General features: G+C 44.2%; 1 protein-coding gene across 15 annotated transcripts in view; it reads left to right on the forward strand.

The window, feature by feature from the left end:
* Positions 1 to 24767, forward strand: part of LOC130369622 (uncharacterized) — a 214064-nt gene that overhangs the window by 62731 nt on the left and 126566 nt on the right. For all 15 annotated transcript variants that reach the window (XM_056575062.1, XM_056575066.1, XM_056575068.1 and 12 more), the window contains 3 exons: positions 636 to 684; positions 1713 to 1755; positions 6987 to 7097. In XM_056575062.1, coding sequence (XP_056431037.1) covers positions 636 to 684; positions 1713 to 1755; positions 6987 to 7097 — 203 coding nt within the window. The remainder of the gene's footprint in view (positions 1 to 635; positions 685 to 1712; positions 1756 to 6986; positions 7098 to 24767) is intronic.

A 24767-nucleotide genomic window follows, 5' to 3' on the forward strand; every position in this document is an offset into this window, starting at 1 on the left:
TGTACAGTACTGGGCACCAGTGTACAAGAAAGATATAGTGGAGCTGGATAGGGTTCAATGATGGGCAACCAGAGTAATATGGGGAATGGGAGGACTACAGTAGCCAGCCTTGACCTGTTTCTGTAAAGTTATAGCATTACATGTTATGGATACGAGATCTATAGGGACAGAATGTTAATCTAGGGATTTATTGGATTTATCAGCCTCATAAGGGTTTTATGCTTTCCTCTGGATCAACACAGTAGAGATACAATAGGGATAAACATTGAACTTTGTGGACTTTTATCTTTTTTCAACCTTAAGAACTATTGGGAAGATTTATTAAAATCTATGCACAGGAAAAGTTGCCCATAGCAACCAATCAGATCGCTTCTTTCATTTTGCAGAGGACTTGTTAAAAATGAAATAAGCGATCTGATTGGTTGCTGTGGACAACTGGGCAACTTTTCCTCTGCACAGGTTTTGATAAAACATATCTCCCCCTATGAAACGAAACCAGTGGCTAACCTTATCCTGCTTTTGGCTTCTACTCACTTTAGCCCATTTTGAGAGTGCACTTTTTACAGTACAACTACCCTTTGCTTTTGCTCCTGTTATCAGTTGTCCACTAACTACTGCCTTTTTCTTTTATCTAGTAAGAAAATAAATGTTGGTGCCGAGGCTAGTTATGACAAACGTGATGAAGTAAGTATCTGTTGCTTTAATGGCGGCCTATAATTTGATAATGTGACTGGACAGACCTGGTGAAAGTGAAATTCGTTTCACCTACATATGAGAAGTTTTTTCTTTGACATGTTGGTTGGTTATGTATGTCAAAACCATTTTTTCCTTGTTCTTTTATTTAGTGGTATTTGTAATTTTCGGGATAGAGTTACTGTTGGCATTTCAAAATATCTGTTCTGTGTAACAGCCTTTCACTCTTCTGTGGTCCCACTGTGAAATGGGAGGACAGAGGGTTTTACACTCCACAAGCCCTGGGAATAATCGGTAGCAGAGTGCAAAGCCCTGTACAGTAGATGGTTACTCTAAATTTCGGGACGATCTTCATATCCATCATTTTCTTAAAGGGGTACTCTGCACCTAGATATCTTATCCCCTATTAGAAGGATAGGGAATAAGATGTCTGACCATGTGGTCCGGCCGCTGGGGACCCCTGTGATCTCGTCTGCGGCACCCAAGACATCCGGTGCATGGAGTGAACTTTGCTGCGTGCCGGAAGACTGACGATGTGAGGCGGAGGTGTGTGACATCACGGCCACGCCCCCTCTATGCAAGTCTATGGGAGGGGGCATGACGGCCTAACCCCCAATACTTTGGATAGGGGATAAGATGTCTATGGGCTGAGTACCCTTTTAATACATTTAGTATTAATTACTAAAGATGAGAGCCAAGGAGTCACAGAAAGAAGCTCTGTCTCCTACTGCATAGCTATGAGTAACCTGCTGCATGGACCATGGCTGGTCTGTATAGAAGCAAAATAGGCTAATCGGATTTGAGTAAATATCAGATTTAGGAAAACTGTCAAAAACTATTTATTTTCTACCAACCAGTCTCAGTTTAGCTTATACTTGTCTGTGATTGGTTACAATGTGCAACAATTTTAATACATCTCACTCATTTTTACACATACCATTATCATTTTTCCGTATAACCGATGGTACAGCATAAATCCTTATTCTGTCCAATAATATAGCCCTTATTTCTGATTACAGGAGTTAGAGAATGTCCCACATGCTGTAAATGAGACCACATCAGGTTTGTACATACAATGATTTCCATTTGCATATTGTTTTTTTATTGACCCCACTATACAATTCTGTTTGTCACCATCGTTTAGTTTGACTGCAATGTAGCATAGTTCATAAGGTTGAGAAAGAGTCCATCAAGTTCAACCTATATTTTTATTGTGTCCCTACCGTGTTGATCCAGAGGAAGGCAAAAAATCCTTATGAGGCTGATGCCAGTTGCCTCTTATTAGTGCAGGGATGTGGAATTCCTATCGCTCGACAACTGGGACATGCAGTTCCGGGCGCTGGGCAGGGGAATTATTCAGACCCTTAGCCTTCCTTCAGGCTAGCAGGGCCGGACCTGAAAGCCCCTGACAAGCACAGTGGCGCTCAGAGGGGGGTATGGAGCGGGCTCCGGACTTGTACCCGCTCCGCACTCTGCAGCCCCCAGCTGTTTTCAGTAGCTGGGGGCTACCGCTAATTGGCAATCGCCACGGCTTGCTATTAACCCTTTAGACCGCCGCTGTCAAAGCTAACATCGGCGTCTAAAGGGACATGTGAATGCTTCCTGGTGGGCTAGTGGGGGCGATCGCCCAAGCCCCCCCCCCCCCCCCCGCAGGGGGATCGCTCACCTCTTTTTCCCTGGTGTCCGTGGCTCCGTCATTGATAAAGCCTGGCTGGACTAGGCTCTATCAATGGATCGCAGAGTACACAGATCAATGGAGTTAAATAGAACAACTCTCTTGATCTGTCCCCTAAGGGAATCAACGTGTAAAAAAAAAAGATTAAAACACATTAACCTCTTCCTTTTTTTAATGTATAAAAACATGTAAAAACATATTTGGTATTGCTGCGTGCGTTATTGTACGAACTATTAAAATATAAGTGTCCCGTATGGTAAATGTAAAAAAATTTTTTAAAAAATATTAAATAAAAAAAAACACAGAATTGCAATTTTTATAATATCCCAGAAAAAAGGTTAAAAGCGCTTAAAAAGTCAGATCAATACCAAAATGGTACCGATACAAAGAACAGAATGTGGCTCAAAAAAGGAGCCCTCATACAGCCTCGTATGCAGGAAATTTTTATTTTTTTTATTTTAAAGCTACAGGGGTCAGAAAATGGCAATTAAAATTTCAAAAAAGATTTTTTTTTTATAAATTTGTAAAACATGACGGAAACTATACAAATCTGGTATTGTTGTAATCAGGCCAGTCTAAAGTATCAAAACCACCAAATTTGATAAATTATCTTTTACTAATTCAATTTCACTTCACCGATTATATACACACACACACACACACACACACACATAAATATATATATATATATATGTGTGTGTGTGTGTGTGTGTATAACATTTTTTTTTTTTTGGTTCAGAGAATGTTATGGAAAAATGAAAAGGTGTCCTTATAGTAGGTAGTTATGGCTATTATAGGGCGAGGAGGAAAAAACGAGATTGTAAAAGCGAAAATTGTCCCGGACAAGTGGATCGTCATGAGGGACAAGTAGATTTGGCTCCGTTTTAGTCCCGTGGACAAGTAGTATTTTTAAATTAAATTTCCACACCCCTGTAGTGGGAAAGATACCCTCCCGTCTCCAAATATGGCAGAATACATCCCTTGATCAACATTCTGTCCCTATAGATCTAGTATACATAACTTCTAATGTTTTTATTGCCAAACATGTAAATACCTTTTTTGAACTTTCATGTTCACTTCCTCTGGCAGAGAGTTTCATAGTCTCACTGGGGGGTATTCTTGAAAAGTGGAGGCGGTGCACAACATTTCACTCCATTAATTGACGTGTTGAAAACTGTGTACCTGCACCAAATGTGTTACATGGCGAAGGGTATGTGATAAATCTGGTACTGATCAAATTTCTCTGCAACTTTGTTTACGACTTTTAACCAGTGCGACAAAATGTGCGACTTTTTAATAATGCTGTCCACAGTCAGTTTTTAAGCCACCTGAGGACTGGTGTAGAATTGCGCCAAGTGTAATTGTGACAAACTGAAAAGTCGCAAATCATAAATTCCTTATCACTGCATGATTTCAGCTGAAATCACAACTTCCAACATCACTAAAAAAAATATTTGGTTTATTGCAATTAGTTGTTTCTAAAAAGCAACTGCACAAAAAATAGAGCCCCTATACATCTTATCCCCTATCCTTTGTCAGATCGCGGGGGTCCCGCTGCTGAGGACCCCCGGGATCTCAGCTGCAGTACCCACCTGTACGGCTTCCTTTGGATAGGGGATAAGATGTCTAGGGGTGCGGAGTACCCCTTTAAGACTTAAAGGATGCCCCCTTTTTATAGATATAGGGGAGAGTTATCAAAACATGTCCAGAGGAAGTTGCTGAGTTGCCCATAGCAACCAATCAGATCACTTCTTTCATTTTGGAAATGGCCTCTGAAAATGAAAGAATCTGATTGGTTGCCATGGGCAACTCTGAAACTTTTCCTCTGGACAGGTTTTGATAAATCTCCCCCATAGTCCTGGGTATAAATAGATCATGGGGGTGTGTGTGTGTGTGTGTGTGTGTATGTGTGTATATATATATATATATATATATATATATATATATACACAAATACACAGTACAGACCAAAAGTTTGGACACACCTTCCCTTTCAAAGAGTTTTCTTTATTTTCATGACTATGAAAATTGTAGATTCACACTGAAGGCATCAAAACTATGAATTAACACGTGTGGAATTATATACATAACAAAAAAGTGTGAAACAACTGAAAATATGTCAGAAAATATGGCACCTTTTGCTTTGATTACTGCTTTACACACTCTTGGCATTCTCTTGATGAGCTTCAAGAGGTAGTCACCTGAAATGGTTTTCCAACAGTCTTGAAGGAGTTCCCAGAGATGTTTAGCACTTGTTGGCACTTTTGCCTTCATTGGGTTCAGGTCTGGTGACTGTGGAGGCCAGGTCATCTGGCGCAGCACACCATCACTCTCCTTCTTGGTCAAATAGCCCTTACACAGCCTGGAGGTGTGTTTGGGGTCATTGTCCTGTTGAAAAATAAATGATGGTCTAACTAAATGAAAACCGGATGGAAAAGCATGCCGCTGCAAGATGCTGTGGTAGCCATGCTGGTTTAATATGCCTTCAACAGTGTCCACCAGCAAAGCACCATCACACCCCCTCCTCCATACTTCACGGTGGGAACCAGGCATGTAGAGTCCAACCGTTCACCTTTTCTGCGTTGGAACCAAAGATCTCAAATTTTGACTCATCAGACCAAAGCACAGATTTCCACTTGTCTAATGTCCATTCCTTGTGTTCTTTAGCCCAAACAAGTCTCTTCTGCTTGTTGCCTGTCCTTAGCATCCCTTCTTCAGTATACATCACTGAAGAAGGGGTGTTAATCTGCCATACCCCGAAACGCGTCTGGTGCTATACTTGGATGTCAGATCCCACTGAACTTTATTCACATTAAGCACCTTATCCCGGTGCGTTTTTCCTTTTTCTACATACAAGCGCTTCAAGAAGACCACCATTGCCATATATCCACCTAGATCATTGACCGCCTGCTGACTAACTCTATCTAAACAAAAGGACTTTAACTATTTTAAAGAATGAGCATTTACAACTAAACAGCACTTACAACTAAACAGTCAGCTGACCTGCAATCAGCTGACTGCTGACCATTGACGTCAGACGCCACTGGGAACCACGCAGACCGGCTGAGAACTGCCATCTCCGAAGCTCGCTGGAAAAGACACGGCCGTACATCGCCGCCACAGCTGGAGCGTGACACAGCTAGTCAGGTCCCAGGAGCGCTGAGTGGCACGAAAGTGCCAACAACTTTATTACAGTCATTTCACTGCAACAATACAGCAATTACAGAGTGTGCAGCATACGGGACAGATACAATAACACTGATACAGTGTATATGCAATATTATTATAAAGTGGATACAATTGGCAGAACGGCAATTAAAGAATATCTTAACTCATGCAGAGCGACAACATATGAGTGTGGCCACAACTCTATATAGGATTACATATCAAGATCGTGATCTTCTCCTTTTTATTTACAGAATAGAACTTATGGTTACTATTGGATACCACAGCTATCTGAAATCAACAATATTGCATTTTTATTCATTTTCAGGCTTTTTGTTGTAGGCTGTTTCTTTGTTGCAGGTTGTTTCTTTGTTGCAGGTTGTTTCTTTGTTGTAGGCTGTTTCTTTGTTGCAGGTTGTTTCTTTGTTGCAGGTTGTCACTTCATTATAAGTGACATTAGATACATGGTGATTTATCCAACTTCTATGTAGATTAGGGGCTATATGGAGCCATATTGATTCTTGTATACTGATTTTTGTATCTACTTGTGTATGCGTGGCATCCGTTTTAACTACTACATTGGTGCCTACGTGAGGCCCCACGTAAGGCACACTATTATATAATTTTTTACTTAAGTGTATTTTATTGCCAATTCTCATATATTGAGTTTTTCATAGATATATTCATTCCCTGGTTGAACTTGATGGACATATGTCTCTTTTCGACAGTACTAACCATGTAACTATATAATAAATCTATTCATTGGATTACAATATCTATTTCCTTTCTTGGTGTTACCAGACAGATACCATATAACTTTTTGATGAGTTAATGTACTGAGGACTGGCACATTTTATCCTTTTTTTTTAATTTTTTTATTTACTCCCTTTTCCTCTTTTGGGTGAGAGGTATCTAGTTAACCTTGTACATTTTTATGTTGTAGAGCTACGTATCTCTATTCTAATTTTTCCAATTTACAAATCTGTTTAACTTTCTGGCACTAGTTGATTAATAAAAAATGTTTTCCACCGGCGTACTCCTGTAATGCTTAAAGTGACAGTGGTCAGACTTGCAAGAAACGCTCTGGTCCTTAAGGTGAAAATTGGGCCCTAAGGAGTTAATAGTTCATAATGTTTTTCATTGTGACTATTCTTTTTAATCTGCCTATACAGCTATTCCTCCTTGTTCCACCATAAGCCACTGGTTCTGAAATCCTACATGGTAGATCGTCCTTTTTTCCTAACATTTAGCACCAGTAGCATTGAAACTGGAATCAATCCTCAGGGAGGTGGCAGCACTGTTTTTCTGTGTTAACAGAACGCCTCTATTATCTAGTATCTACTGTATAGTTTTAATTTCTTAAGAATGCTGTCATTTAGGAGGGATACTCTATGCTATAAGTGTCTCAGATGGGTACACCTTTAAATGAAATCCTTATATCCTTATTTTACAGATCACAGTGCATCAGACACGGCTCCGTTCTATCGTGAACAAGATGAGGATGTCAGTGAAATGAACACAGATTATGAAACCAGTTTCTCATCCCCCGAACTGGTCCGTGAAGGTAAAGGTCTCGGTCAGCGTAGGCAAGCTTCTAGTAGTGCTGTGCCCAAATTTCTTTTGAAGTCCAATATGGGTGTGGCTTGTCGTGGGTGTGACTTGTTGCTGGGGTTTGTGGGAGTGTGGCTTCTCACAGGGTGAGATTTTCCACATTGTCCCTAAATATTGTCCTTACTGTAAGGACCTTACATTGAGGACAACTATTTTAACTCAGACCTGTATAACACAGACCCCAGAATCAGTCCCCACCATAATACAGATCCCAGAATCACCACCCACCATAATACAGATCCCAGAATCACCACCCACCATAATACAGACCCCAGAATCACCACCCACCATAATACAGACCCCAGAATCATCACCCACCAAAATACAGACCCCAGAATCACCACCCACCATAATACAGACCCCAGAATCAGTCCCCACCATAATACAGATCCCAGAATCACCACCCACCATAATACAGATCCCAGAATCACCACCCACCATAATACAGACCCCAGAATCACCACCCACCATAATACAGACCCCAGAATCACCACCCACCATAATACAGACCCCAGAATCACCACCCACCATAATACAGACCCCAGAATCACCACCCACCATAATACAGACCCCAGAATCACCACCCACCATAATACAGATCCCAGAATCACCACCCACCATAATACAGATCCCAGAATCACCACCCACCATAATACAGACCCCAGAATCACCACCCACCACAATACAGACCCCAGATTCACCACCCACCACAATACAGACCCCAGAATCACCACCCACCATAATACAGACCCCAGAATCACCACCCACCATAATACAGACCCCAGAATCACCACCCACCATAATACAGACCCCAGAATCAGTCCCCACCATAATACAGACCCCAGAATCGCCCTCACCATAATACAGACCTCAGAATCAGTCCCCACCATAATACAGACCCCAGAATCACCACCCACCAGAATACAGACCCCAGAATCACCATCCACCATAATACAGACCTCAGAATCAGTCCCCACCATAATACAGACCCCAGAATCACCACCCACCATAATACAGACCCCAGAATCATCACCCACCATAATACAGACCCCAGAATCACCACCCACCATAATACTGACCCCAGAATCACCACCCACCATAATACAGACCCCAGAATCGCCACCCACTATAATACAGACCCCAGAATCGCCACCCACCATAATACAGACCCCAGAATCGCCACCCACCATAATACAGACCCCAGAATCAGACCCCACCATAATACAGACCCCTCCATAATACAGACCCCAGAATCAGACCTCCCCATATAATACAGACCTCAAAATTAGACCCCACCATAATACAGACCCCCAGAATCACCACCCACCATAATACAGACCTCAGAATCACTACCCACCATAATTCAGACCCCCAAATCAGACCCCTCCATAATACAGACCCTAGAATCAGACCCCACCATAATACAGACCCCAGAATCAGGCCCCACCATAATACAGACCCCAGAATCAGACCCCACCATAATACAGACTAGTGTTGAGCGACATAGGCCATATTCGAATTCGCGATATTTCGCAAATATATGGACGAATATTCGTCATATATTCGCAAAATTCACATATTCGTAATATTTGCGATTTATTTTCGCATATGCGAACATTTTCATATGCGCAAATTAGCATATAAAAAATGAATGCGAAAATTCGTATATGTAGATTTTGGCATATACGAAAATTCGCCCGGTGGTCTCACTCAGTAGTATTAGAGCCTTCTTTACACCACACAAGCTTAAAGCAGAGAGGGATGATCACTGTGATGTGTACTGTGAAAAACAAAAAAACGAATATTCTAATTGCCAATATATAGAGCTATATTTGCGAATATTCGCGAGCAACACTAATACAGACCCCAGAATCGGACCCCTCCATAATGCAGACCGCAGAATCAGACCCCACCATAATACAGACCCAAGAATCACCACCCACCATAATACAGACCCCAGAATCAGACCCCTCCATAATACAGACCCCAGAATCAGACCCCTCCATAATACAGACCCCCAGAATCAGACCCCACCACAATACAGACCCCACAATCAGACCTACATTATACAGACCCCACCATAATTTCTCCCCCCTGTACACACACATAATACAGACCCCATGATCAGACCCCAGTCATGTTACGCAGTAATATACATAGTTACATTAACTGACTTTTACAGTCGGCGTTGGCCTCTTTCCTTTTTGTTCTCCTTCTAGCTCAGACCACCATGACGCCTTCTTCCAGCCAAAGCCCATCACTGCAGCATCTGCAGGACAAACATCCTAGTTTCTGCATTTTTCCAGTGCAGTCCTCGGAAGTGCTGAATTTGGTGGAGTTTATTCCATTCCAAACAGTGTTACATAACAGGCTATGTTTCAGCGACCTGTCTTCGCCTTTGTCAAGCATGAGAAGCGACGAAACGTAGCCTGTTCTGTAACACTGTTTGGAATGGAATAAACTCCACTGAGTTCTGCACTTTATAATTTAATGTGTTGCGATTTTGCTTGGATATAGGTAGCTAGGTAGGTTGACAGACAATCAGGTAGGTAGCTAGCTATGCAGGTAGGTAGGTAAGTAGATATAGAGGTAAATTCATAGGTAAGTAGCCAGGCAGGTAAGTGGGTAGCTATGTAGGTAATTAGGTTGCTATGTAGGTAGGTAGCCAGGAGGCTAAGTAGGTTTGTAGGTAGCCAGGAAAGTAATAAGGTAGGTAGCCAGGTAGGGAAGTTACCAAGCAGGTAACTAGGTAGGTTGTCAGGTGGGTAAATAGCCAGGCAGGTAGATAGGTAGGTTGCCAGGTAGGGAAGTAGCCAAGCAGATAATTGGGTAGGTAACCAGGTAGGGAAGTAGCCAGTGCTCCTCCACACCATCAACCCCCCCCCCTTTCACCTGCGCACCCCCCCTCTCACCTGCACACACCCCACTCTCACCTGCGCACCCCCCCCTCTCAACACATACGCCCCTCTTGCCTGCATAACCCCCCTCCCCTCACCTCCTCCCCCCACCTCCTCCCCCCCCTCACCTCCTCCACATCATCCGGGAGAGGCAGGAAGAATGTAAGGTAAGAGAGGAGGAAGAGAGAAGCCTAGAGGTACAAGAGGCAGGAACAACCTAGAGGAGAAAGGAAAGAGAAAGAATAGAAGAAAAGTAAGAGCAAAAACCACAGCACATACACGAAACAGTGACAATTCCGTGACGATTCCAGCTCCGAGGTCACCCAAGACTGTACTGGTCTGGGAAGACAGCTCAAGGCAGTCGGCGCAAGTAGTGGGCATTAACTAGTGAGGATGTACAAGCAGGAATGTGGGTGTGAAGATCCCTGAAATCTGAAGAAGTAATCAAGCCTATCCACGGGGACCAAACAGCAGTGTATTTGCGTAATGTGCGGCAGGAATCCGCAAGCAGTTCCTCCATTCTATGCAGACGAGCCACCTCCTGAAGCCAGGACGAAAGAGTAGGAGAAGAAGTAGACCTCCATAGACGGGGTATAACCGTTTGCGATGCAAGAAGTAGGAAACATAGAAGGGTCCTAGTCTTCTTAGGCACTGAGCTCAGCAATATAAATAAGAGTAGGGTCCAGGGCTAGGCAGACCGCAGTCATGCGGTGGATAAGATCCAGTACCTGGGACCAAAAAGAAGAAAGAAGGGCAGTCTAGGAAGTGGTTTTCTTTTTGAATTTCTTTTCTGTCTGTCCACAGTGCTCTCTGCTGACACCTGACATGAACAGAGGTGTCAGCAGAGAGCACTGTGGTCAAACAGAACAGAAATTTTAAAAAAAACTTCCTCTGAAGCATACAGCATCTGATAAGTACTAGAAGGATTAAGATTTTTAAATAGAAGTAATTTACAAATCTGTTTAACTTTCTGGCACCAGTTGATTTAAAAAACAATGTTTTTCACTGGAGTACCCCTTTAAGTGTAGGGTCACATATTTTTCTTTTTTCTGCATATTTTCTGCAGTTGATTTTGCTACCCATTGACCTCAATTGGTAGGAAAATAGACCGCAGCAAATACAGCACGTGTGACCCTACCCTAAAGGGTATTCCAAAGCAATTTTATATATAGGAGTTCTCAGGATGGCAAAAAATACTGTACTTACCTTTCTCCAATAAGAACAAAAAGGGATGTCCAGTGCTGGATGCAGTAAAACAGGTACTTTATTGTAAGATCATCAGATACAGACTTGCATCAGGACAGACACTGACGTGTTTTGGACCGTTACAGGTCCTTAGTCATGGCATAACACATAGATTAAAATCCAAACTTTAAATACTTTTGAGAACATCACGAGTATCATAACATCACACTCTGTAGAGACACATGGAAAGCATGGAGATTGAATAGAGAATATCTAAACACATAAGTTATGTAAAAAGGAATTTATCATCATGGCCGCAGAGTTTCTGTTGTCTCATAATTATTTTATGTTCAATGGTGATTTTTTTCCTTCAGATCAGGGGAGCTTCAATGGGGGCCAAATACTCGCCTTTGTTTGCTAATATTTACATGATTCTCTGGGGGGAAAAAATCATTTTTTACTGACAATAATCCTTTCTTTTCATCAATAAAATATTTTGGTAGATACTAGAGATGAGCGAATTTACAGTAAATTTGATTCGTCACGAACTTCTCGACTCGGCAGTTGATGACTTTTCCTGCGTAAATGAGTTCAGCTTTCAGGTGCTCCCGTGGGCTGGAAAAGGTGGATACAGTCCTAGGAGACTCTTTCCTAGGAATGTATCCACCTTTTCCAGCCCACCGGAGCACCTGAAGGCTGAACTAATTTACGCAGGATAAGTCATCAACTGCCGAGCCGAGAAGTTTGTGACGAATCGAATTTACTGTAAGTTAGCTCATCTCTAGTAGATACATTGATGATCTTGTTGTGGTATGGAGGGATTCTGATAGCCGTTTTTTTTTTACTTTGTTTCTTACATTAATAACAGTAACCTCAACGTCAAGTTTACCGCACATTTTTCCCATACTAGTATTCCATTTTTGGATATAAAATTGTGTGCACCCACTCTACATGGGAATATGATGGCTGATACCAACAGGTTCATTGTAAAACCGTATAGAAAGGAGTCAGCCGGTAACAGCATCGTACAAGCCAATGCATGTCATCCGAAATATGTAGTGAATAATATTCCATATGGAGAGTGGGTCCGTCTTAGAAGAAATTGTTCGAATTATATTATTTTGGAAAGAGAATGTAGGATGCTTCATGAAAGGTAAGAGGCTACAGTGAACAGAATTTGAAATTGGTTTATAATAGAGCTAAAAAAAAATCAAACGGGATACGCTAATTACCAATAGCAACCGAAAATGCTCCTCTTCTGATAAGTCCAAATTACTGGTTTTCATTACCAGTTTCAGCAAACTATTTTATGCCATTAAACATATATTGCAGAGACATTTACCGATTCTGGAGAATGATGTAGCCCTACATGAAATAGACAAGTCACAAATCAAAGTTGTCTCTAGACGAGGACCATCATTAGGCTCCACATTATCTCCCAGCTTATTTTTAGATGACACCATAAAACATGTAAATCCTACCTGGCTTCATTCCCCGGGCACCTGTTGATGTGGCCACAGACAGTGCGTTACCTGTTCCCACATACTGGCTTCGAATTCTTTCATGTCCTAGTACTGGCAGGAGATACTTAAATAAAAATTATATTAATTGTAATACGACTTTGGGTGTTGATCTTGCTGCCTGTTCTGTCTGTTGATACCAGTATGTGGGGCGCACATCAAACCCTTTGAAAACCCGTATCAGACGCCGTATACCAGATGCAAAAGGTGAACAATTTAACATATCAGCCTTGTCCCGACACTTTTGGGTTCATCTTGGTGGAAATATATCCACACTTTGCATAAATTCAATAGAACGGGTTCAAAATACCATTATAGGGGGAAATTTGAGACCTAGATTACTCGAGAATCTTACTGGATTTTCATGCTAAACACGAGAGAGCCGAATGGCATGAATTTGAGACGTGATCTAATAAGAACATATTGGTATATTGTATATAATTGTCTCTGTTGCCATCCTGTTCTCTTGTGCTGTGGATTCTTGTATATTTATTCATTGCCTTTTTATTACTTATTGTTTGGTGTTCCTTTTTGTATAAAGCCTGATGGGCTGTGTTTGTGCGAGGGGCGGAAGTAATTATCGCTCCCTGCACTTCCAGGTGGGGCTCATTGGGAACAGGTGGGGGCGTGTGTATATAACTTCCCCCTCTCCTACAGGGGCGGAGCACGTGTCGTTTGTGGAATCTCTGCTTCCTGTGGCAGGCTGGTGTTTGAATCTCCCACAAAAATCTTCAGAGCTGCTGCTCACGGTGCGGAGGCCTCGCTGATCATGGGTCTGGGGTGGTGCAGGCGCGGCATCCTGGCAGCTCCGCTGGCTGTCTTATCTGGGGATGCTGTGTCTCACTCTGATTATAAGGTAATATTGGGCAGGTATGGTTCTGGCTGGCTCTGCCCGCAGCGGTAGTGGGGGCCAGGAGCGGCAAGCAGGTGAGTTAAATCGGTGCTGGGGGTGGTGCGGCCTCAGCATTTCGCGCAGCCCGCTAGCTGCCTCATGGCGACATGTGGACCGCCCGCCACCCACACAACTACAATTGTCTATGCCCTTGGGACAGGTTGCGGCAGCTGCCCAGTCCTCGTTAGGCGGTCCTGTCAGCTTGTCTGCTATCGTTAATCTAAAGTATAGTGTAATGCTCTGCGGAGGGTTGTTTCAATATAAAGTTTTCTGTATACAGTGTGGTGCAATGCTCTGCAAAGAGTCGTTTCAATATAACTTTTGCTGTTTGGTGCGGTGCTCTGCGGGGTATACGGTGCCCTTGCAGTATACGGTACAGTGTAATGCTCTGCAAAGGGTCTCGTTACAATATAACATGTACTGTATAACGGTATAGTGCAGTGCTCTGCAGATGGTCTTGTTACAATATAGTATACATGATATACAGTTATGGTGCAATAATCTGCAGATGGTCTCGTTACAATATAGTATACATGATATACAGTTAAGGTGCAATGCTCTGCAGATGGTCTCATTACAATATAGTATACATGATATATAGTTAAGGTGCAATGCTCTGCAGATGGTCTCATTACAATATAGTATTCATGATATACAGCTATGGTGCTATGCTCTGCAGATGGTCTTGTTACAATATAATATATACTATATACAGTATAGTGCTATACTCTGCAGATGGTCTCATTATAAACAAACTTTATACAGTTAGTGCAATGCTCTGCAGATGGGATGGTTTCAATACAACATATTATATAGGGCATAGTGCAATGCTCTGCAGAGGGTCGTTACAGTTAGCATGTCCAGTGTGGTGCAGTGCTCTGCGAAGGGTCTCGTTGCAACACAGGGTGGCATTTACTGTTTGGTGTGGTGCAATACTCTGCAGAGGATCACGTTGCAGGGTAGCATATGCTGTGTGTGGTGATACAGTGCTCTGTAGACTGTCTTGTTTCAATATAGTATATAGTAGGGTGCAATGCTCTGTAGAGATATAACATAGGCTACATCCAAATAAATCATAGTATACACAGTGTTATTTGCACGATCATGGTATCCATACGGTTCATACGCTTGGTTTATTATGGGCATACACGCATTACTGGTACAAGGTGCACACGAGTAGAGCATCTTCACGGTTTGATAACTCCATGAGTTTCTTATTGTCCGTACTCTCATGGTTAATTCATACGCTTATGGCACACTGCTCGTACGCGCTTAGTATGTATACAGTTTCATGTGCTAATATCATTATATACGGTACATATACTCACTGACGATACATTCACAGCATTTATACTGGGCAAACTCGTTTATGCTGTTCACCTCATGGTTATTCTCTCACTCACTGGTGTTTTACACGGTCCACAAACTTGGCATTAATGCTGTTCACATATTCTTGGCATGTTCACGGTCTTACGTTCTTTCTACCATGTTACGTTCATGGCAATCAAACACCTCGTAATTATCACTGGTTCATACGCTCAAAGTATCATTCGGTTCATATGTTAATGGTATTTCATACTGGTTACAGCAGTATACTGCCTATAGCAATTATACGGTTCATACACTCATGGCAGTTATAGTGGTCACACTCTCACGGTTCTTAAGTTGTTCACATGTTCACCGCAGGGTTCATACGGTTCATACGCTCATGGCGGTTGTATTGGTTGCACGGTCATGGTTTTGTTGTTCACGCGTTCACCGCATTCATACACGCAGGTTTTATACGCTCATGGCAGTTACATTGGTCACACGGTTATGGTTTTGTTGTTCACACGTTCATCGCATTCATACACGCAGGGTTCATACCCTCATGGCAGTTATATGGGTTACACGGTCATGGTTTTGTTGTTCACGCGTTCACCGCATTCATACACGCAGGTTTCATACGCTCATGGCAGTTACATCGGTCACACGGTTATGGTTTAGTTGTTCACACGTTCATCGCATTCATACACGCAGGGTTCATACGCTCATGGCAGTTATATTGGTTACACGGTCATTGTTTTGTTGTTCACACGTTCATCGCATTCATACATGCCTAGTTCATACGCTCATGGCAGTTATATTGGTTACACGGTCATTGTTTTGTTGTTCACACGTTCACCGCATTCATACATGCAGGGTTCATACACTCATGGCAGTTATATTGGTTACACGGTCATGGTTTTGTTGTTCACATGTTCACCGCATTCATACACGCAGGTTTCCTATGGTTCTCACACATAGTGTCATGCTGTTTCGTGCAGTTGTGGCCACGCGCTCATAGCATGTTCACAGCATTATACTGCTCATAGTACTCATACCTCATAGCGTCATACCACATATTCATTCGTAGCACATATGCTCGACGCTTATACTGCACATGTACTTGTAGCGTTTATACTGCACATACACATGGCCTACATCAGGCACATACGCTCTTAGCATTGATATCGCAAGTATACTCATAGCATTATACTGCTCATAGTATCATATCACTATACGCTCATAGCATTTATACCACATACACGCTCGTTGTATTCATACCACAGACATGTTCACGTCATGTATATTGCACATAGAATTGTAGCAATACACTACACGGACATTCGTAGCATTCATTCTGTACATACGATGGTAGTAATTATTATGCTGACACGTTGTAGTACTTATTCTGCGTACATGTAGCATTCATTCTGTTATGTTATCTGCACTAACATCCATAGCGTTTACTGTACATGGGTAATGGTATTTATTCTGCATGTTCATCCATAGCGTCTACACTACACACATGCTCCCGTAGCTTTTACTATACGTATGTTTATAGCATTCATTCTGTGTATTCGTGCATAGTCTTTTATACGGAAAGTTCACTCAGGTTTGTCAGGATGTAGCCCTATTGCCTGACTCCTCTTCAGGTTAAGGGGTCAATGTCGGTTGCTACTGACTTGTTCAGAGCAATCGCATTGTTGTTTATTGTCATGTCCTGCAAGTTCTCAGGTCAGATACAACCTCCTCTGTTGTATTTCACGACTAAGTTATCAGTTAGTTATAGAACACATATTCAACTATTCGGCACAGGTACTCGTTCAAGGGTGGTCATCATTTTAGTGGCACTAATCGGCTGTTCAATACCCGGTCACCTGACTCGTTCCTTCAGGGGTTGAATCGCGGTTGTTACTGACTCACATTCAGAGCAACCAATTTCAGGAATAGTCACAATGTTAACCTGTTGCCTGACTCCTCTTCAGGTTAAGGGGTAATGTCGGTTGCTACTGACTCGTATTCAGAGCAATTTTGTCGTTGGTGTATTTGTTATGACCTGACACGTTTTCAGGTCAGATACAACCTCGTCTGTTGTATTTCTCGATTATGTTATTTTGTTATAGTACACAGATTCAACTCTCTGGCATAGTTGCACGTTACGCTCATAGTCTGGTTACGTTCATAGCTTAATTTTTTTGTACTGCACATGGGTAATAGTTTTTCTGCATTTCCATCCTTAGAGTCTACACTACACATATGCTCCCGTAGCTTTACTGTACTCATGCTCATAGCTTTCATACTGCATATTCGTGCATAATGTTTATACGGAAAGGTTATACAGCTTTGTTAGGATGTTGCCCTATTTGCCTGACTCCTTCAGCTTAAGGAGTTAATGTCGGTTGCTACCGAAAAATTTTCAGAGCAATTACATTGTGGTTCATTGTCATGACCTGAGATGTTCTCAGGACAGATACAGCCTCCTCCGTGGTATTTCATGACCACGTTATCAGTTACTTATAGTAGACATATTCAACTATCCGGCATAGTTGCACGTTGTCTATCTTTTTAGATATATGTTTACACTTTATTTTCTAGGCATGTATGAGGTACTCATAATGATGTTAGAGCATAAATTCATAACGTTCCTTACGTTTTCACGGTACTTACGCTCCCAGCTTGTGTATGATACATGCACCAGTACACAGCATTTGTTGCATACTACCATAGTTGTATGCGGGTAGGTTATGTGCATTCATTCCTAGTGTTGAATAGCAGTTGCACCTCTGGCTGTACATATATTTACAAGACACGATTACAGTATTCATATGGTGCTTACATTCATTGCAGCAGATATATCGAGCACATATTCTTAAACCTCCTACGTCTGCAGGGGGGGATGCACCACATAGGTTAATGTTAGACATGTCTCAGAGCAATAACATATTGAGTAGCGACTTGTAGTTGGGTATACTGTTAGCAGGTTATGCCGCACATACGGTTAACATGTTTCATGTGGTGCACACAGGGGAGGTAGATCCTTTGCTTAGGGTATTGGACACAATTGGTCATTTTTGTTACTGACACGCCTTCAGAACAACACGCCAGCTTCATACAGGTATCTTGTCATGAATACTCATGATGTTACCCTGTTGCCTGACTCCTCTTCAGGTTAAAAGGGGTAATGCCAGTTGCTACTGACTCGTTTTCAGAGCAATTTTGTCGTGTGTTATATTTGTTATGACCTGACACGTTTTCAGGTCAGATACAACCTCGTCTGTTGTATTTCTCGATGACGTTATAATTTCGTTATAGTACACAGATTCAACTATCTGGCATAATTGCAGGGCCAGCATTTAGTTGCAGATATATTCTGCATTTAATACAGTTTCATGACTCATTTCTTTAGGATCGGGGATTGAATCATGGTTGCTGCTGTCTCATTTCAGAGCAATTGATTTGACATGGTTATGTAGGTAATCTGACACGTTTCAGATAGTATACAATCTCAATATGGCATTTCACACTTACGTATTTGAGAAAAAAAAAAGTGGTTTACAAAGACCTGTGACGTTTACAGGCACAATGATTTCACAAAGACCTGTCATGTCTACAGGCTCGATGGTTCCGCTGGAACCTGTGACGGGTTCAGGCACGACGGTGTCACAAAGACCTGTCAGGTCTACAGACATGATGGTTCATCTAAACACTGGTCACGTCTACAGATACGTTGCTCTCGCAGGGAGCTGTCATCTGCAATGGGTCATCACTTCCAAGTCCAGTTGGGTCAGTACAGTGGCTAGTTAGGTATGTCTGTTACAGTCTCAATCAGGTAAGGTGCCTTCGTGAACCTTGTCATGCGACATGACCCACACGATCTATCAGGTAGATAGGTATTTCTTGTCATTTACCTGTCAGTTTAGTTTTTGCCTCTTAAATAGCAGGGGATTGGTGCTTGTCAGACCTGCCATGAAGTTAGCCTTTCCGTGTCCATTTGAAGTAATGTCACAAGTAGGGATGGTGATAGGTATAGTTCAGTTAGTATTTGGCAGGGAAGGTTATTCTCAGGTTGATTCTTTACAGATGGACGTTACTACCACGGTTTCAAAGGTATGGTTACCACCTCTAGTAGTCACTAGTTGGTCAGGGCTACTCTTTCAGCACATTAGGTATAGTCTACTTCGGGTATGTGAAGATTGATGCTGGATGTAGGATGTTTTATTTCAGGAATTGTATTCATCCTAGCATGGTTGCTTTTTGCCCTCTATAGGCGTGCCCTCATTGCGCGGTTATGGCACAACGCAGAGCGCTATGCTAGGGTAAGATCTTGTATAGGTATGTAGGCAATCTTTCCTGTCACTAGTACACGTATGGAGCCCCGATCACAAACATAATTTATGTGTTTAGAGATTCTCTATCCCATCTCCATGTTTTCCATGTGTCTCTACAGAGTGTGATGTTATGATACTCGTGATGTTCTCAAAAGTATTTAAAGTTTGGATTTTAATCTGTTTTATGCCATGACTAAAGGACCTGTAATGGTCCGAAACGTGTTGGTGTCTGTCCTGATGCAAGTCTGTATCTGATGATCCTACAACAAAGTACCTGTTTTTCCGCATCCAGCGCTGGACATCCCTTTTTGTTCTTGTTGATCCAGTCCGGGGACGCTGCCTGCTAGTCCGTGCACTGGTTTTGGGAACACGAGGAAGAGAGCTGTCCACAAGGTGTGTTGTACCTTCCTCCAATCCCCTTACTGTGCTGGTTCCTTGTAACATCCGCGCTCCGGCCAAACATGCTGGCCTTGAGTGCTCTGTCATGTCCCCGCTGCCGGTGGGGCTGGGATTCGCATCGTGGGATGCACCCGCATGCGAATCCCAGCCAGTTACTCACCTCCCAGTCCTCACAGCCCCGGTGCATGTGCCCCGCCTCCTAGGGCGCGCGCCGGAGTTCTCACTTTTAAAGGGCCAGTGCTCATTTAGTCAAGTGTCTACACCTGCACCCTGGTCCCTAAATATCAGCTCCTCCCTTGGTTCCCTGCCGGATCTTTGGTTGTCTATTGCCATAGTGAATGTTCTGTGTCTCTGTTACTGTGTACCTGTTCCTTGCTACCATCCTACCCTGCACCTGTGTTCCTGCCCTGACCTGCCATCTTGCCACATCCTGCCAGTCTCCTTCTGTGCCACGCCACTGCCCAGCTACCTGTGTGGACGAGTCGAGCCAGGCGTAGCGACCTGGGTGGCGCCTGCCACAGCAAGACCATCCCACTTTGCGGCAGGCTCTGGTGGAAACCAGCGGCACTTTAGACTCCACTTCCTGGCACGGCTCACGTCATCATCCACACAGGCCCAGAGGATCCACCACCTGCCGTGACCATAACATTCCTGCTCTCCTTTCTACACATTTATACATCTTAAAGGAAAACTGTCACATGTTCACTCCCGCACTAACCACAGGTACTGACGGTGTGGGGGACGCTGATTCATATAATCCCTTCCTTGCCTAAATATGTCCAGTCGTTCGCCCGCAATCTGTTTTTATATATATATATATATATATATATATATATGCAAATGTGGCTGTAACTGGCACGGACGGGGTTTGCAGGAGCCTAGTGGCACTGTGACGTCAGCGCCGCCCGTCCACAGCGCCGCCCGCTTATAAATATTCATTCCCCTTTGCTCCTAACTGGTCTTCACTACCCATGTGCAACTTCCTGACATACGCAGTGAGGACCAATTAGGAGCGGCGGGGAGAGGGAGAGCCGGAGGGATGGGGGGGAATGAATATTCATAAGCGGGCGGCGCTGACGTTACAGTGCCACTGGGCTTGCGGGCGAATGGCCGGACGGATTCAGGCAAAGTAGGGATCATATGAATCAGTGTCCCCCCTCACTATCCGTCAACACATGTGGTTAGTGCGGGTATGTGACAGTTTTCCTTTAAAGGAGAACTCCGGAATAGGAAAATTGCCCACCATACACCCGGCAGTAAAAAAAATTAAACAGGTACATACCTTCTTTCGCTCCACCGGTGCCTCTGGTAACCGGCTCCGGCCTCCGCCGTGATCCTCTTTCTTGTTGCCGGTGGTCGGCGAGTCATACTGCACTCAGCTAATCACCGGTCGCAGCGAAGTCCCGACTCGGCCGGCGATAGGCTGAGCGGCAGTGTGACGTTTTCGGCCCCGGCAGCAGGTATTTACCTGTTTATTTTTTTGTACCTGTGTATGGCGGGCAATTTTCCTATTCCGGAGTTCTCCTTTAAGTAAATAAGTGAAATAATCAGTAAAACAAAACTCCCTGTTCGTATAATATATTAGGAGGCACTATCCTCTTAATAAATCAGGAGCTGTTGCAATATTACAACTCAAAGCATGCCAGGACAGCCAACGGCTGCCTGGGAATGCTGAGAGTTGTAGTTTTGCAACAGCTAGAGATCCACAGTTTGGAGACCATTGCTTTACTCCAGTTTGCGCAACAGATTGTGACGCAATGGTTTTATACACGCCACCCCCCCCTCACTCCCTAATATTTTCGTCTTTGTATAAAAAGAATGGCTTTGGAATGCACTTTTGCGGTTTCTGTGTTCCCAAGCATTGTACTCCAAAGCTGAAACTGGGAAAAAACCTTACGTTTGGGAAACCAATGTTTAGTATTAGTAGTATAGTCAGGACCCACTTTATTATCTGTGTGCAATGGGCTGTTCTTAATAAATTCTGTCATTTGGGAGGGATCCTATGGATATGCTATGAATGTCTTAAATGGGAACTTCACTAAAAGAAATCCTTATTTCTCTGTCGCTCTTCATTGGGGACACCGATACTAACGGGTATATGCTCTTGCCACTAGGAAGCGCTGATACTAGGGAAAAAAGTCTGCTCCTCCCTGGCAGGATATACCTGCCCACTGGAAGTGAAGTAATCCTGGTCTATTGTTTTATTATTTTCTAGTTAAGTACGTATAGTTAGGTTCTTTTTCCTTTTGTTATTTTTCTAGATTGGGCTAAAGGATCATGGTGCTATCTGATCTCCCACATGCAACAAAGGGGCATCGTGCTTAGCATATGGACCTTTAACCCCTTTCTTGCAAACGCCGGCGCCTGGAGGTGTAACTTGGGTCTGGGTCCCCCATTGCCCCTGCTCCCTCACTATTGCAGCCTGGCATGATGCAGCGTGGCCTTTAGCTGGCTGAAAACATCAGGAGTTGAGTATAGCCAAGAGTTAGTTAGGTATGTGCCCTCTTTTGTGCGGTGATTCACTTACTGAACCTCTGGCAGCACTATGGCGGGACTTAAGGAGTTAATTATTTCCCTTGGTCTCTCTTAACCTCTGCTACTCTGTGGACTCTGTCCGCAATGGGACAATTTCTGGCGCTAAGGTCCTAATATCGGTGAGTCAGGATATATCGATTTCCTCCACTGCCGGTCACCCGTCTTATGTAGCCACGCCTACGGCTCCTTTTTTCCACGTACCCCATAATTAGGCTGTTTCCGGAGGAATGACCCTGCGTGTGCAATGGTCCATATACCACTAAGCCAGACTGTTGTCTGCGTGGTTTTCTTCTCAACTCACGTATGCTGCATCTGCCACTGGAGTTCCAGATTCCCACCGCTAATGTGAGGGTTTCACAGAAGTGACCCTGCGGGGACATGGAATGGACTTGATACACTGAGGGTCAACAATGGTCTGCATGGTTTCCTCTACCGCCTGTCATTCATCTCAGTGCTGCTGTATCTGTGGCTGGACTTCCGGTACTCCACTGCTAGTGCGGGGTGTCTGACCCGGTGTATACAATATGGACCCTATGCCAGTAAGCCAGACAGTGGTCTGCGTGGCTCCTCCGCCGCCTTTCAATCACACGGTGATGTATCTGCGGCTGGAGTTCTGGCACCCCATTACTAGTGTGCGGTGTCCGAAGAAGTGACCCGGCGTGGACCCTATGCCAGTAAGCCAGACAGTGGTCTGCGTGGCTCCTCCGCCGCCTTTCAATCACACGGTGATGTATCTGCGGCTGGAGTTCTGGCACCTCATTACTAGTGTGCGGTGTCCGAAGAAGTGACCCAGCGTGGACCCTATACCAGTAAGCCAGACAGTGGTCTGCGTGGTTCCTCCGCCGCCTGCCCTATCACACGGTGATGTATCTGCAGCTGGAGTTCCGGTACCCCACTACTAGTGTGAGATGTTCGAAGAAGTGACCTGACGTTTCCTATGGACCCTATACAGGGCAATGAGGATACAATTCACGGCTCCTCCACCTCCCCGATCTCCGGGATGGCGGGGATACTATCCATGACTCCTAGGCCCTCCTGTATGCAACAAAGGGGCACAGTGCTCCCCAATCAGTGCTGTTGTCCCCATATGGTCACCGGCCAGCACCTGGAGGTGTCCTCGTTGAGCTTGACTGTGGTCTGCACGGTTTCCGCTGCTGTCGGTCTCCTATCACAGGTCTGCCGCGTGCAGGGCTGGAGTTTCCCCTACCTCCCTGCTGGTGTGGGACAGGGTCCCTGCAGATACTAGGGACTGATGCCAGTCAGCCAGACATTCGTCTGCATAGTCTCCTACACCACCAGGTCACCCATCAGATCGGCCACACTCCAGTACCCCACTTTCTGTGGGGGGATTCAAAGTAGAGACCCTGCACATTCAAGGATCCTATGCCAATCAGCCAGATGGTGGTTTGTATGGTTTCCTACTGCGTCGGGTTCCCTACCATACATCCCGCACCATGGCGGAAGTTCCGTAACCCACTGCCAAGGTGAGGTTCTGAATGTGTCTGCATTGGTTTCTAATCCACCAGGTCACCTCCCTCCTTCCTGCCGCTTCCGCAGCTGCAGTCCGGTGCCTCACTTTCATTGTGAGGTTCTGAAAAACGTGAAACTCTGGTTTCATTGGATTTTCTTTCTTCCTTATACCTGTAAGTAGGTTTGGTTCTGCATGGTTTCATGCACCACATGCATCCTTCACCCCTTGCGTCTGAGACAGCAGTCCTGGTGTGTTTCACCATTAGTAGACAGGGTGTGGGCGTTTTCCTGCAGATTCCATGAACCTTTGCAGCAACAGCAGCACACTCTGTTCCCCTACGTTGGTCTGCTACGGGCATGGTTATGACACACTGTCAGGTGTAGTGCCTGTTTTCCATACCGCTGGCACTTTGGATGTCTGCGGTTTCTTTGTGGCCGCTGTCTTGGTGCCCCACTGCTATCATGTTGTAACCATGTCTGTGTCCCTACATATGTTACGCACACTCTGCACATATAGAACCCACCTCCCCTCCTTTTCATTGGGGTGTACCTTGGGCTTTTCTTTGATCTTGCACATCTTGTGGTCTGCTGCAGTTGAAGACATCTGTTCTGGCATGGGGCCTGATAGGGCAACACAGTCTGTTCCACAGTCCCCCCCCCCCCCCCCCCTATGCCTCCAGGTATCTTCCTGGATTCCGGTGCAGGGTGGCTGTCGCCTGCTCTACTGCTTAAGTTAGCAACCAGATTGGCTCTGTTGACGCACTGTTGGTCCCCTCCTCTTTTTTTGACAGGGACCAGGGTTTCACCCCAAAGGGATCCTTCCACATGCTATAGGTTACTGCATGTTCTTCTTACTTGCATTCTCTGTACCCAGGACCAGTGTCCAGGATTCAGATGCCTCCGGGGACACAAATGGCTCCTCCATACCTCACTATGTTGCCGCTGCGTTCTCCCAGTACTTTGACCCGTTGCCGCAGGCATTCATGCCCTGTTCCTACAGTACCTTTCGTACTTGGCAATCTCCTTCTGCAGGAGATACCGGAATCAGGAAGCTCAGCATGGTCAGTACCTGAGTTTCCTCTCACCACCCCT

The sequence above is a fragment of the Hyla sarda genome, chromosome 4, assembly GCF_029499605.1.
Source record: "Hyla sarda isolate aHylSar1 chromosome 4, aHylSar1.hap1, whole genome shotgun sequence".
Taxonomy (NCBI): domain Eukaryota; kingdom Metazoa; phylum Chordata; class Amphibia; order Anura; family Hylidae; genus Hyla; species Hyla sarda.